The 14,474-nt window shown below is 37.3% G+C and overlaps 1 protein-coding gene and 1 long non-coding RNA gene across 10 annotated transcripts in view; one reads left to right on the top strand and one right to left on the bottom strand.

Annotated features, from left to right (window-relative positions):
- Positions 1 to 8,368: 8,368 nt before the first annotated feature.
- On the bottom strand, positions 8,369 to 14,303 carry LOC131546049 (uncharacterized). The gene is made up of 3 exons (XR_009272593.1): positions 11,421 to 14,303; positions 11,122 to 11,300; positions 8,369 to 8,674 (listed from the first exon to the last, which is right to left on the bottom strand). It is a non-coding gene; the product is annotated as an uncharacterized LOC131546049 (long non-coding RNA).
- Positions 11,410 to 14,474, top strand: part of prdm16 (PR domain containing 16) — a 241,007-nt gene continuing 237,942 nt past the window's right edge. For all 9 annotated transcript variants that reach the window (XM_058785357.1, XM_058785354.1, XM_058785353.1 and 6 more), the window contains exon 1: positions 11,410 to 11,534. In XM_058785357.1, coding sequence (XP_058641340.1) covers positions 11,498 to 11,534 — 37 coding nt within the window. In that variant the 5' untranslated portion in view covers positions 11,410 to 11,497. The remainder of the gene's footprint in view (positions 11,535 to 14,474) is intronic.

Genomic DNA, 14,474 nt, shown 5'->3' with positions numbered 1-14,474 from the left:
AGGGGGAAATGTTTCTTTCCATTGTTTGGTTTTAGCAGTGTTAGTTGCTGAGGCAAAATTATATTAAGTTGCTTCTTTCGCAACAGTTTCAAAATATCCAGTGAGTGGCGCTAAAAAGCGGGTTCAATTTTTCCAGATAAAAGTGACTATGCAAACATTTTATTACGTTGGTTCATGAACGCAAAGCGCAATTCAGAAATGAAATGTCCGGTGAGTGACTCTAAAATGCGCTTAAAAATAATGTGGGCTACCCCTTTCACTAAACCAAAACAAAACTGTTAAAGAAAAGGCAACCATGCATTTGACCATTTCTTTTCACAAGGCTTTGAGCTCTTTTGACGAAAAACCATGCTGGATGTTTAATGCAAACGTTAAAATGTGCTTTTAAAATATATTTACTGTAAAGGAGCTTTGAGCAGATATTTCAAATCTTTTGAGCAGATAATAGCTATAGCAGTGTGGGGAAAAAACGCGCGAAAATGAGTTTTCGTTAGACTAATTGATAATCTGCCCATGCAGTGCCTCTGTAATGGTAATTTATGTGAAAAATAAATGCAAGTTGTTGGTGTTTTACTGTCTCTGGTATTTCTTTCAGCTGTAACTTGCAGAGAAATGTAGGCTACGTATAGGGACGTTTGCAAAAATGTTTTCCAGTGAGCCTGAGTTGGTTTTGGAAGGTGTAGTTGATTCAAGACTGAAGAGATTCACTCACCCTTTGGACAAATCTAGTCCCTCAGAAAGAAAAAAAAACTGTGAATAAATTGGAAATAGGAGAGGAAAGGTGGCAGGAATGTTGATTAATGGTAGTGTAGTTTGCAAGGATCGAGTCGAGGCTAAATAAAGGTCTGACAGGTTGGCATCAGATGGATCGTGGTCGGGTCCATCAACATGCCGCATTCTCGGAGAGAAATACATTTTAATTAAAGCAAAGCATAACTCGATCCTGGAAAAGTGGAGAAAAAGTACATAAATGTGGGCTATTTGCAGAAAGATTTATTCTTTGTTCACACTTCATTTTCCCCCTCACACTCTTTCACTTTTCCTTTTTGCTCTCTCTCCGTCCCTCGCACACCGACTCCAGACCATCTGCGTTTAACGCTTTGAGCGCATTTTCATTTTTTAAACATCAACAACTCTATTTTATGAGCAAAGGCTAGTGTATCTTTAAGGAAAAGCGAAACTGCACCGCCAAAAATTGCCGTCTCCAGGCTGCATTTGTCACACAGAATAATCATAATAGCCAAGAGGGCTTGTTCTTAAAGCCGTGCTTTTGAGTAAAGCGCTGGAGAGTTCACAGGCTGTGTGGTAGGTAGGACATGAGTTTTGGAGTTTAAGCCATCCAGGGCCACGGCAGCCTCGTTTTCACGTGTAGATACAACATTCCTCTTCGGCGAGCTGATCTCCCTTCTGAGCCGCCGATGAACGCCTGCTTAAACTCAGCCGGTGACAGAACGCGAGACATGCACGCAAATTAATTCACGTTTTGCGTGCCTTCCTTTGCTCAGTTTGGATAGCTACTTGAGCATGATGGAAGAAAGAGTGTAAAACACGTTCAATGTAATACGTTCTGTTTATTCTCTCAGTAATATTAAATCTACACCATGCATTAGATTCAAATAAAATATCTTATTCGGGAAATAAGATATTGCCCTGGCACCAGCTTGTCAGTTTCCTTATCTGTATAATGTTCATTGCAGTTTTAATCTGTTCATTCCTTTGCTCTTTGTGTTAAGTTATGATGCTCATGTTTGTAGCTGAAATTAATTGGTCTTCCTTCTTTATTTTATTTAAGGAAGACAAATGGTGAGGTAAAACCTGTTCTTTTCCAGAACCCAACAATATTCTTTACATAACAGATTCTTCACAGCTCACATCTGGAGATTGTTGTTATTTGAGTATCAGTTCATGGTAATGCTGATTCTGGATTCATGTTCTTCATAAGCGAGGATCATTGGAGGTATAGGATGGAATCTGAAACGATGTAACACACGGCGTACAATGTTACACAGTGGTCTGGGATGCTGGGGGTGTTTCCCACATGGGAATGAAGGGAGAGGAGAAGGAATGCTGAACTGGTAGAGTTAGTGGTGGGACAAACTGAATCACTTTGTGTGAGGAACACAGGAGGGCAGTCTTTAGACACTAACAGCAGTCCCACATGAGGAACTGCACACTGCAGCACCTATTAAATAAAAAATACCTCAAAGCACAGTGGCCCCCAAAAAGTATCCGAACACTTAAAAGCCACAATTAAAAATGCATAAATGTCTGCATTTAAAAACATCAGACAAACACAACCAGAGCTTCACTTTTCAATTTTTTTTTTTTTTTTGCAATGAATTTTAATCAGCTGGTTTGCCAGTGACTTTCAGTGTCCTCGGCGAGTAACCACAAGTGTAGTTCATCACATGAACTATGATCATGTTTGACAACCAGAAAGAGTCCAAATAGTTTTTGTCTTCTTTTTGATCAGTCTATCTACTGTTTTATCATTTCAAACCTAACAAATGTCTTTTTGTGAAATGCTTTGTTTGCTTTCATTGAAATAAATGTGACTGGGTTTGGTATTTAATGCAGTGATATTCTGACATGTTTACGCATGGAGCACAGTGTCCAAACACTGCTTCAAAGAGCTGCTTCAGATTGCAGCAAATCAAAGCAATACAATACAAAAGCTGATATTTGGCAAAAACGTTGAGCGTTCCTGGAAATGGATGATGTTAACGTGTTGTATTCTGAAGATGAATTTGTAATGTGAGATATTTGAGCTTCATCACACAGATTGGAATCAAAACTCCCACTCAGTTTTCCAGTTCATTATGCACTGGGAAATGAACTATGATTGCTGAACTCCCTCTTTAGTGCATTTCATTTCTAAAATCTTAATTTTAGAGCACTTTTTACAACTCATTGCTTTTATAGAATGTTTTAAAGACTGAAAATGTGTATTGCACATTTCCTTTCTAATGTTCTTTTTAATTAAAAATGCATTTGAGTGCATTTTAACTGGATAATGATAATTGTGCCCACTTACATTCTCAGTTTGATCTTAAAGGTGCTACCTGGTCACTTTAGTATAGGGAACAATTCTCACTTTTAACTAGTTGCTTATTAGCATGCCTATTATTGGCTGTTTATAAAGCACATATTCTGTATGACCATATTCTACATCCCTAATCCTACCCAATACCTAAACTTAACAACTACCTTACTAACTATTAATAAGCAGCAAATTAGGCCCTGTTTTTTTGAGGCCAAAGTCGTAGTTAATGGTATGTTAATGGCGAGAATTGGACCTTAAAATAAAGTGTGACCAACTTAAACTAAATCAATATATCTGGTCATTTTGAGCAAACTGAAACAACATACATATCCTGTCTTCAGGTTGCATTCTCCTCAGAGCAGTAGAAATCTATCTGTCTCTGCCCTTTAGAGGAAATGAGCGGCAGAGAGTGAGGTGTTTGCATGTGTGTTGTGATGTGTAGTTTGGCCGGAGCAGCAGGCTGATTAATCTTGCTGTCACACGCACACTGCCTCAGATCGACTGCCTAATAAAACTCATAAACAGGTAAATAAGCAGCTCAGCTCAAGTCTTAATCCCAGCAGCGCATAAGCAACGTAAGGCAGTCCTCAGCTTAAACGAGGGACAATAAGAGTGATTTACTACTGAGAGAGTGTGTGTTTGTGTGTGTGTTTTGGTGCAGGTGTCTGTTAGAGTCTTTGTGCGAGTGTGTTTGAGGGCATGCCTCTCTAGCATTTGCATTGGTTTGGTATTCTTTGTGTTCGTTACATATTTGTCAACTGTCATGACGTTCCCTCACGAGCACATGTGCACGGGTTCCTCCGCTGTGAATGCTCTTCAACGGCTGCAAACTGCTTTTGTCTTCATTTTGTTGCTATTTCAGCAGCAAAATATGAAAAAATAAAGAACATTTGAGAACTCTTGAGTTTAGGGACCAATTCCCAGTATTAACTAGTTGCTTATTAGCATGCATACTAGCATATTGGCTGCTTATAAAGCACATATTTATGTCTTATTCTGCATGTCCATATTTTAGATACCAACTGACAACTAAATTAACCAATTAACAACTAAATATAAGCAGTAATTAGGAGTTTATTGATGCAAAAGTCATAGTTAATAATTACTTAATAGTAAGAATTGGTTCTCAAACTAAAGTGTGATTGAAAATTGTATTTTTGCTTAGCAAAATAACCTCTTTGGAGTCACCAGTACACAAATGTTCACCTTTTTTTGATCTATCCCATGTCTTTGCATGCTTGACCTAATGGTGTTTTAGCTCCTGTCATGACTCCCGGGCCTCCATGTATGCAAAAACACAAATGTGTTGATTTTGCTGGGACGTCTGGTGAGGAGATGGTCCTAATCAAAAGGAAACTATGCACAGTCACTCCAGGAAGGGCTGATGAAAAAGAGGAGGGCAACACTGAGAGGTCTTTCACTGAAACCTGCTCTCTTCCATTTATGAGCCACTCATGCAGTCCCATCTGCAAGTCAAAGTCAACACTCAGCCTGAGCCATGAATTCATTAGGGGGACTTTGATTTTTGGTTAGTGTTTAAATTAATTACTGTTGCCATTCATACTTCACATATATTCAGACGTTTCAACACCCCCCTCTGCCAAGCCTCGTTATGTTATAGATATAATAGTGCACACGAGTTTTGCCTAGCTATATAAATAAAGATGGTGTATTGTCTGTGAAGGGTTGCAACAAGAACATATTAAATAACATGCATAAATTAAATATGTGAAAAATTCCACAATGAAAAGTAAAACTGTTGTTACACTATTTCATTTCTGTTGTAGGCTACATAGGCAACGCAATATACTCCAAAACTGAAGACTCAAATTGTGTAGATGTGTTTCTTATCTTCTGCTAGAGTGGCACATCTGACTCGGAATCGCCAATTCATGGCAAAATGTGTTTGATCGATCAAGCTGTATGAGTTGTGTGAGTGAGGTTTTCAAACATCACGTGTCCCGACACGCACCATTGACTCGCGCACTTTATTCCCTCCTGTCCGATTCGGATCCGAGACTTCTGCTGATGCCCTTGAGCCATTTACCCCGTGTGTACTATTGAGCAAAACCAAAATGTTATTGAACACAGCTCTTAAATGTAATAAATGATTAATTAACCTTTTCATTTAGACCTTTGTCATCAGAATAACACAGTGCATGTACTTGCCGCATAACACAGTTGCTGTGCCTCTCTGTGCCACTCATGAACATCTTTATTTATTTTTATTATTACTATTTTCAAATAAAGGTAGATAGCATGCAAAAGTATAGCTATTACGCACGTCTCTAAATAACTGATGTTGATATGAATATTAAAAAAAGAATGACGCCTAAACAAAGATCATAATATTAAGAATACCAGCAGAGCCTAATTTAAGAGTTTGCCCGTGGTTCGAATCTATTAAATTGTACTGATCGGTAAATTCAGTAAATTTACAGAATTTTACTAATGTAAAACCTGCACGTAGCCTATTTTCATTTCTAACAAAAAAAAAGAAAAGAAAAAAAAAAAAAGGTTGTAGCGGGAAGTACATAAATGATGATTTCATAATTGGAGTATGTCAAATTATTTTTTTTTCAAGATCTTTACTTTAGGCTTTACTTTACTTTAGCATTTAAACGTTATTAATATGAAAACATTTACTAATCAGAAGGTGTATTATTATTATTATTAATAATACATTTATTTGTATTAAAATATTTACATTTATTTTAAATCGTTTATTTGCTTATTGATAGCCTATATTAAATATAAATAAAATAAATACAAATAAAGCATCTATTTTTATTTATTTATTTTTTTATTTTTTTTGTGTGTGTGTTTTTTCAATTTTTGTTGTAAAAATCATGTATGAATTCCTATTTTTGGAATTCACGCATGATTTGACCGTATAAGACGATCTGAAAACAGATGAATTGATCATCTTCCTGTTTGCCGATATGAGCACATATTTGTGATGTAAAGAGAGTGTGGTGTTCCCGCGGACAGAGTGATTGATCACATCATATTAGGGTCGTTTCTGCGCGGGGTAATTTTCTTTCCTCGCCTCGGGCGATCCTCACATGTGCGTTTCCATGAAGTCTCCAGACTCCGTCTCTTTTCATCTGCAGAGATGACAACAATAACAACGACAACAACGAAATTTACCTTTCCGAGACGAGATTTTGACAGAAAAAGCACTTGACGCAATTTCCTCCAGCGCAATTAATCACAAGCGGTTATGAAGATGCGTAATGAAAACGGGCGAATCATTGCAGTATAATTAATGTAACATGCCATATGCCGCTTATTCAAGACTTATGACTTATACATGTATCAAATGAAGGGGGTTGTGGTCTGCTTTACAACTGCTACGCGGTTGTTAAATTTAAGACACTGTTATTACACAAACAAAATCAATATATTATTTAATTTTGCTAAATAAAACACCACTCTGACAGTAAAGACAGACTAGCAAATGATGATTTTGATCACTGTGGCGCGAAATCAAATGTTGATGATAAGCACTAATAACAAAGAGATTAGAATCCATGTCAATTTTGAAAACAAAATGTTCTGTAGCTACATTTTTAACTGACAATAATTTACTGCATCAGGTCATTTTTAGGTGATGTGTGTGTTATGTTGTATGGGTAGAAACTGTGTTTTTAGGTCATGTGTGGATTAGTTTGTGATGTAGGCATTGTGTATGTAGGTTATGTTTTATAGGTAGATAATGTGTTTTATATTTTAGGTAATCGTGTATGTGTAATTTGTTTGTATGGATTATTCTATGTTGTATGTGTATATATTGTGTTGGGATGTTGAGATCATTTATTTGAAGTTATGCATTAGGTTATATTATCGTGTTTGTAGGATATAAGTGTGCATTAAGTAGCCCATGGCGCCTGTAGTCCTTCACTTTGAACGAGGGACAACGGAGGAAAAAACTCTGTCTAGGATTAGTGGTCAGATTTCCTATTTCCCATACACTCTCAAGGTCTTGAACCCAATTAATGGCTAATAATTACCCAGGGAACTTAACTGTAGTTGCTCTCGCGGTTTCATTAGCTGTGGTAGACAGAGCACGAGTGCCTTACGTTATAAGAGCAAAGGCGTGCCACCAATCCGATGGAATTTAGCAGCCTACCATATTACTTCATACTATATATGTAATAGCCGATATATTTAATAGTCAGTTATGTAGGCCTACTTAAGTTTGATTTCACGCGCAATCTGTAAAACAGCTTTTGCAAGTGTTCTACATGTGCATTTTTGTTTTCAATTACTCTGCCTCACCTCTCCATTCTCAAAGTGTTTACGGCAACCACCACTTTTTCCTTCTTTGATATTGTTTTGTTACTACAGCCATTCAGTACCTTTGCCAATTTTCTGATTTCCCTCTTTCCCCCATTCCAACACTCGCACACACACACACACACACACACACACACACACACACACACACACACACACACACTCTGTGGGACCGTGTGTGTCTGTTCGTGTGCAATGCAGAGAGAGAGAGAGAGAGGAACTTGCCTGAAGCCCCGTCATCATGAAGTTGTGTTTACTTTGCCATTACATCCACTGTATTAGCATGTAGAGATCAGAGCGCAGCCGTATAGTTGTCGCAACAAGTGGGTTTCTCCCCCGTGTTTTCTGACTGTGGCCACTGCTGGGTGGATATCATTTCACATATTGAGTGTGGTGAGATCCTATCAGTGCGTAACACATAAGCCGAGCCCTTTCCTACCATGAATAAAGATTTGGTTTCACTTGCTTTCAACGAACGTATAGCAATAACATCAGAGATCGGGATCTTATCCATCTAATTCCATCTAATCAGTTTTATTTCTAAGCAGTGTATTATTATTATTATTATTATTATTAATAATAATTTTTGATTTTTTTCTTGTATGCAATATTACTGTACGTAATGTTTTATCTGTTTGTTATTTACTGTATTGTTTTTTTACGATTAGCTGGCAATTAGTAGTAGGCCTAGTAGTTTTTTATTTAGTATAATTTTTTTCTCATTCATTTAGTTAATTAGGCTAGTCTAATTAATGTGGTAACCTTTGCTAAAAATGTAATAATAATAATGATGATGGTACAAAACACTGTGTGGCGATTAATGACGGTTTAAATTTTTGCCGCTTGTTGTATACAAAAGTCACCACATAATTAGCATAAATAAATAAATAAATAACTTCCTTATTTGTTAGAATTCCTCTTTTTATAATTTTATCCCGAAATATAACAGTATAAAAACACTTCGCGTTTTGAAGTGTTATAGAATGCATTGAACCGAACACAGTGACAATGAGACAATGGTGCCTGTATACATTTTATTTGACTTAGTATGTTTAATAAAAATTCACTTACAACTGTAGACATATTCACACATATCATGGGTTAATACGTTTAAAATTACAGGGATTTACTTAGGCTAGTTGTTGATTTGATACTCAATTGACAAACCTCTTAAATTCTGTCCTTAATTTTTTGAGAGGACAAAAACTCCGTCTGTGACAGCAGTTCTCAAGGTGGATGTTACTGAGGCCTGGTTTGCAGAACACCTCTCTTCCGGGGTCTGGGCCAGCATCCCTCCCTTCCTGTGCTAAACCACAGGAAAATGGCAACAATCTGGAAAGAAAATAGTCCAAATGCGTGGTTACATAGCCATCACGTTTCCAGGAGCTCGTAAAAAGGCAGACGTTTAAATGACGCAGAAAACTATTCCCCAATGAGCTAGTGATGAGGAGCAACACTTTTCTTTACAAGTGTAATTACAGTTAAATGCCTTTACAAAGGTGTTGCTCCTTATGAAGAAAAAAAAAAAAAAGTACAGCCCAGTGCGTGAGAGAGATTTTCATTTGAATTGTTTTATGAGGAATGGAGAAATGGCAAGCAATCACTAAAAAACAAAAAGTGGCACATTGTTTTATACAATAGATCTGTCGCACTAAAATAAAAAAATAAAAAATAAAAACAAGAGTTGAGTTTTAGGGTAAATATTTAAAAAAATAATAATTAAACAATGTCACCGTTTAAATATGCTATATCCAATAAACGTTGTGTAATAAAAAGCATTCGCTGTCTTCTTTTTCTCAATGAAATAAACTCAGAATTTTTGTATCTATTTTACGTATTTGGTTTAATGACCTTATATGTTTATATCTAGTGGATGTGTCTTGACAAGAGAAGGTTTTACCGATTAAACGTGTAATATGGAGTCAGTCAATAAACCAATAAATGTCATTTGTCAGTGGGAGGCTTAGTAACAAGATCACTTCTTCCTTCAGAGCGGATAACGGCAGGTTTAATATCTGTACATTTAAATATTTAAAGCATTTTGTCCCGTTTGTCCATCTTAACCTCTTTAATTAGCAAAAATCAGATGCGCCAAATAAAGTGCAAATGATTTCATTTATAAATGAAATAGGCTCTGGAGTTTGTTTGCACAAAATCAAAAGGCGGCAATCCACCCTTTCACTCTCAGAGAAAAGAATTACGCACATAAACCAGTACTTACGTGCTTCATACGGCCTGTTACATTTATTTGAGAAAAAACTAAGAACTAGAGTGGTTTTAGACATATTTCACAAAATGTTTATGTGCACGAGTTTATAATCATATTTATTGTTTTTAATACACCAACAGCTCGGTCTTCTTCAATATCATCTTCACTATAAAAGCAGAAGTGAGTAGCTTACATATAATTGCCCATCGCTCGGGAATGATATCAACGAAAAAGACTGGCAGCCCTCAAAGTTAGTGGATATGCGTTACTGTTAATGGCTGCTTTAAATGTCTTGAAAGGCACCTGCATGAGCCCATGTGCTCCCACGGGATCTGGTGACAAAATGAGATCCGTTTTATTGCAGAATGGTCTTCTGATTACAAAGAGAAATTATAAATAACAACTGTTAATATCCTTAACCTAAGCTCGCACTGTGAATTCAAAAAATAAAAAATAAAAAATAAATAAAAAAAAGAGAGAAATAATAATAATAATAATAATATGCAATTACATTACAGAAGCATGTATTATTTAGTTTTTAACAATACAAAAACAAAAAACAAAAAACAACAACAATGGAAATGCATATTTAACTACTAGTTAAAACACGCTATATCCTTCTAATTTCTGACAGTATCTTTCTGCATCACATTAACTCGCTATCTTTTGATGTGTCCTACAGGACCGATATTACATGCCAAATGCAGAAAATAACTGCAGATGTTGAGCCTGCTATTGCACTGCTGAGGCTTGATTCTGACAGCACGCCTACAACCTTACAATGACCGTTAAAATGCGACGATTGTGCACATGCAAACATGTCTGCAGTTTAGATGCAATACGCTTTGTTACACGTATACCTAACAAATAATTCAGCAGAATCATACTTACATGAGCGAATCGGTTGCCTTGCCTTTCCATGCTTGCTTTACCTGCACATAAACTGCCACGAATTCGTATATGCTAATACTGATCTACAAAACCTAATCTAGACCAAAGAACCACACAAGAGCCACAGTGCATTGTTTCAAGAGAGAGTTTAAATGCATACCTTCTCGCCGCGGATCCCACGCATGCACTCATACATACAGTATTTCTACTCTTTTCTCCTTACACACACACACACACACACACACACACACACACACATTAGCTCTCACACACACATGCACGCACGCGGGAGCTCCTGGCCGTCTGCTGGCTCTCAATAGCAACATTGAAACTGAACACACCTTTTACCTATTTATAGAGCTCACCTAAATTAATAATGTTAATAGTTTTTTATATAGAAATATAAGGCACTCGCCAATGCTCTCACATCATGTACATATAATTTTACAATAAAACAGGTAACAACAGTTAAAAGTAAGTGATATGCCAAGAGAACATTCATTTAATTTTATTTCCTAGGTGTGACCGACCTGACTAATAATTACACAATAATAATAATAATGATAATGTATTCAGTAAAGGATTAACAATTCACACAATTGCACATTTGTGGAACAATAGGTTTTCACGCGTTAAAATCGTCGCTTATTGCTCGTTTGTATGAAATGTTCGCGATCACCTTGCGTACGAGGGCTGCGACCTTGACCCCATCCAGGATCCAATGTCCAGCGTCGCGCCGGATTCCGCAGGTCCCTGGAAAATAGCACTTATTCCTCCTCAAGAGCTCAAGAAGGGGAGGTGGGGGGAGATCCGAGATGTTGCGGAGCGAGTGGAGGAGGAGGGAAAGAGATAAGTGATCTAAAGGAGACACGATAGGACAAAAAGTGATGATGATGAATACATTGGAAAGTTTTTTGGCCCTGACGAGGGTGTCAGATTGAATGGCCTGTGCGCATGTGCGAAGGTGTCCAAACTGACAATGCTCGTGAGATGAAGATAGCGCTGCTGCTGCTTCTGAGCTCAAGGAGGACGCGAGGAATCTACAAGCCGACAAGATGAGATCCAAGGCGAGGGCGAGAAAACTGGCCAAAAGTAGGTCCTTCTTGCGCTTCTTTCGCTCCCGAGCGGCCGCGCGGTACTTTGAACCCTAGCGCACATCACCAAAGTGTCATTTTCATTGATCAGTTCCTGCTGAGAGCGCGTCTTTGTCCGGTGCGTTTGTTTTTCAGCTCTCAATTGCGTTGAAATCGCTCAAACTCTCCGTGATCCGCGGCGTCCACCCTTTAGACCAGATGCTGCCGTGGTGTGCTTGTTCAGAAGTTTCTTGTATATGTGATGGTGCTTTGGCTGAAATGGTCAGGAGCGCGTTTCCACGCCGCGTTGTTTCACTCTCTTGTTTTAGCGAAGTCGAGAAACCGTAGAGAATTGTTACACGAAAGTTAGCGAAGAGTTGTCGAAAGGGATAGTAACTTTTTTATTGAGTGGTTCCAGGTCTTGTGAAATCATATTCCTGCTTGTTGAAATAGTGGGCGCTGTAGCACTGCTCATGGACCCCAGGACGCACAGAGAGAGTGTGGAGATCTCCAGAGCTTTCTGCCTGTCCGCTGGATGCCATAGAAGAAGGAATATCACGCGAAATGGACAATTCTGGCGATAATCTTAAATTAGGAGCTCGCGTTTAGGAATCTTTGTCCTCTGGGGTCTGTTGCGGCTCGGTATGCGGTTTCATCTGCGAATGGCAAATCAATAATGCATACATGTCATATTGAAGAAAATAGAGTCTGCTATTTTCTGGACTCTTTCAAAGGCGAGGAAAAAGTGTGTAAATCTCCTCTGGACTCTGCATGATGTCTTTGCTTATTGTTTGTTTGGCTTCCATTTGTATTCCGACTTGTTTGTAATAGGCAGGAGTTTGCACTCCAACTATTTTCTTACATTAAGTGTCCGTGAAACTTTTGCATGCGATTATTCCCTGCAATGTGGGCACAGTCATCGCTCGTCCGATTCATTGGAAAAGGCTTCTTTTTATTGTTACGTATTAAATGGCTACATAGCCTGGTCATTTTTTAGTATTTACGGACAATTGTAACGAAGTAAATATCGAGCTATACGATGTTTTAATATCTGCTTCCAAAAGAAAACGATTTATCCAAATGCATTTATTTTTATCTGAAGATAGCTTAAACAAGCGGTGTGTTGAAACAGATGCAACAGTGCACAGTTTTCATAATGCTATATGTTTCATTGGCCATATGTTAGATGCGACACGCATTAAAATATCAAGACATTTTAGCAGCCTATCTGAATATATGCAGGAAAGCACGCGTGGGCCTGTGACCTGTTGATTCAAATTGCCGGGAGAACGTACAGCCTACTCAGTTTGTTTTGGGACAGAAAAGTGGGCCTCGATATTTTCTCAAGCACACCTCTGAACTTCTGTAGCACGCGATGACTTGCGAGAATCGCTATTAACAGGTCAGACTGTCGCTTTTCGTCTTTTTGTTGTTGGTCATTCAAGATAAATTCGGGTTTGTGTTGGAGGTCAGTATAGTGACACGACAACTCTCTTGAACGTTCAAACCACACACTTAAGACTTTCTTTTATTTAGGCCTACATTTAAAGGCGTCCTCTGAGAGATTATAGTTTCGTTTTTGTGTTGGAGAGTGTGAAAGGCCTGATCACAATCCTTAAAACACAAGCGCTCATTAAATACTTTCCCTTATTTCACGTATAACTTGTTTTCTCTCATTGTTTTGAACAACCAGTGTTCTGCTATTCCAGATTTATATTTGACATAGGCCTATTTACTTTATGATTGCATTCAATCTGTCTGCGATATCATTGAGTTAAGATGTTTATTAAAGTCTACGGGTTCCCGTGTTCACAATAAATTCAGTTGTTCACGAATGCATGGAGATTTAATATAGCTACTGTTTCATATTTATCTGAATTCATTTTAATTTAAATGACGGAGAGAGCATGCAGATTATATAACAATTTGTGTATTATTATTATTATCATCATCATCATCATCATCATTATTTTAGAAAAAACACATAATTAAAATGATTCTTTAAAATTATACATGTTACGTTTTTCTTATATTCTTCTTAAAATATGTCGAAGCTATTTTTAAAACGCAAATTATGTAGTAGGTTATACACACATTTCAATTGTATTATTATTATTATTATTATTATTATTAGTCTCTCAACTCAACAGTTTGCCGTTTCGTGATTAGCCTACCAAAGAAATTGCAGATATGGCCGAGAAGCGTCTTAAATATGATAACTTTTTTTTTTTTTTAATGAGACACCGTCGGTCACTGCTTTTAATTATTTTTCATACCTCAATGCAGTCAAATATCATAACTATAATTGTGTTTAATTAAACAAAATTATACAATGTTAATGTGGGCTGCAAGTAAAGCACAAACCACCATCTGGCGGCTGGATCATCTGCTATTAGTGAACGAATCAAGTGGCTATAAACGCAGGTAGTTACGAGAGCTTGATTCATAATATTAGGCCCTTCATTCATTTTTTTTTTTCGACGAGGGTTTAATGCTTTCTGATTGAAAATGAATATTCTGTGGCTTATTTATAACCGCCGAGTCACTTAGTTAAAGCTCTGTCTTTGATATATTATCATAAGATAGTTTAAGTTGAGTTTCTGAGAGAAATCGGTTTGTTCTGACGCCAGGTAAACGTGTATTCGCCTAACATAGCCTCCTCCTCTCTCTCTCTCTCTCTCTCTCTCTCTCTCTGTAGGTTTATTTTAACCATTAGCAACCGTTTTGTAATTTTAATAGCATAGTCATATTTTAAATGTGCAAGTTTAATTCTAAGGGGGGGAGAAGATCGTGCAATTCGTGTTATGTATTTGTAATATTATTGTAAACAATTAATTATTTTGAAACCAGTTGGGGTTGCGTGTCTAATCAATAATGAACTCAAATGATGCCTGGCTCTGTCAAAAAAAAAAAAAAAAAACGGTGTTGAAGGACATTTTTCTGGTTTCCAGAGTATGCG

The sequence above is a fragment of the Onychostoma macrolepis genome, chromosome 08, assembly GCF_012432095.1.
Source record: "Onychostoma macrolepis isolate SWU-2019 chromosome 08, ASM1243209v1, whole genome shotgun sequence".
Classification (NCBI taxonomy): Eukaryota; Metazoa; Chordata; class Actinopteri; order Cypriniformes; family Cyprinidae; genus Onychostoma; species Onychostoma macrolepis.
Note: the sequence above shows the minus strand (reverse complement) of the source record. Positions and strands in the feature narration are given on the sequence as shown.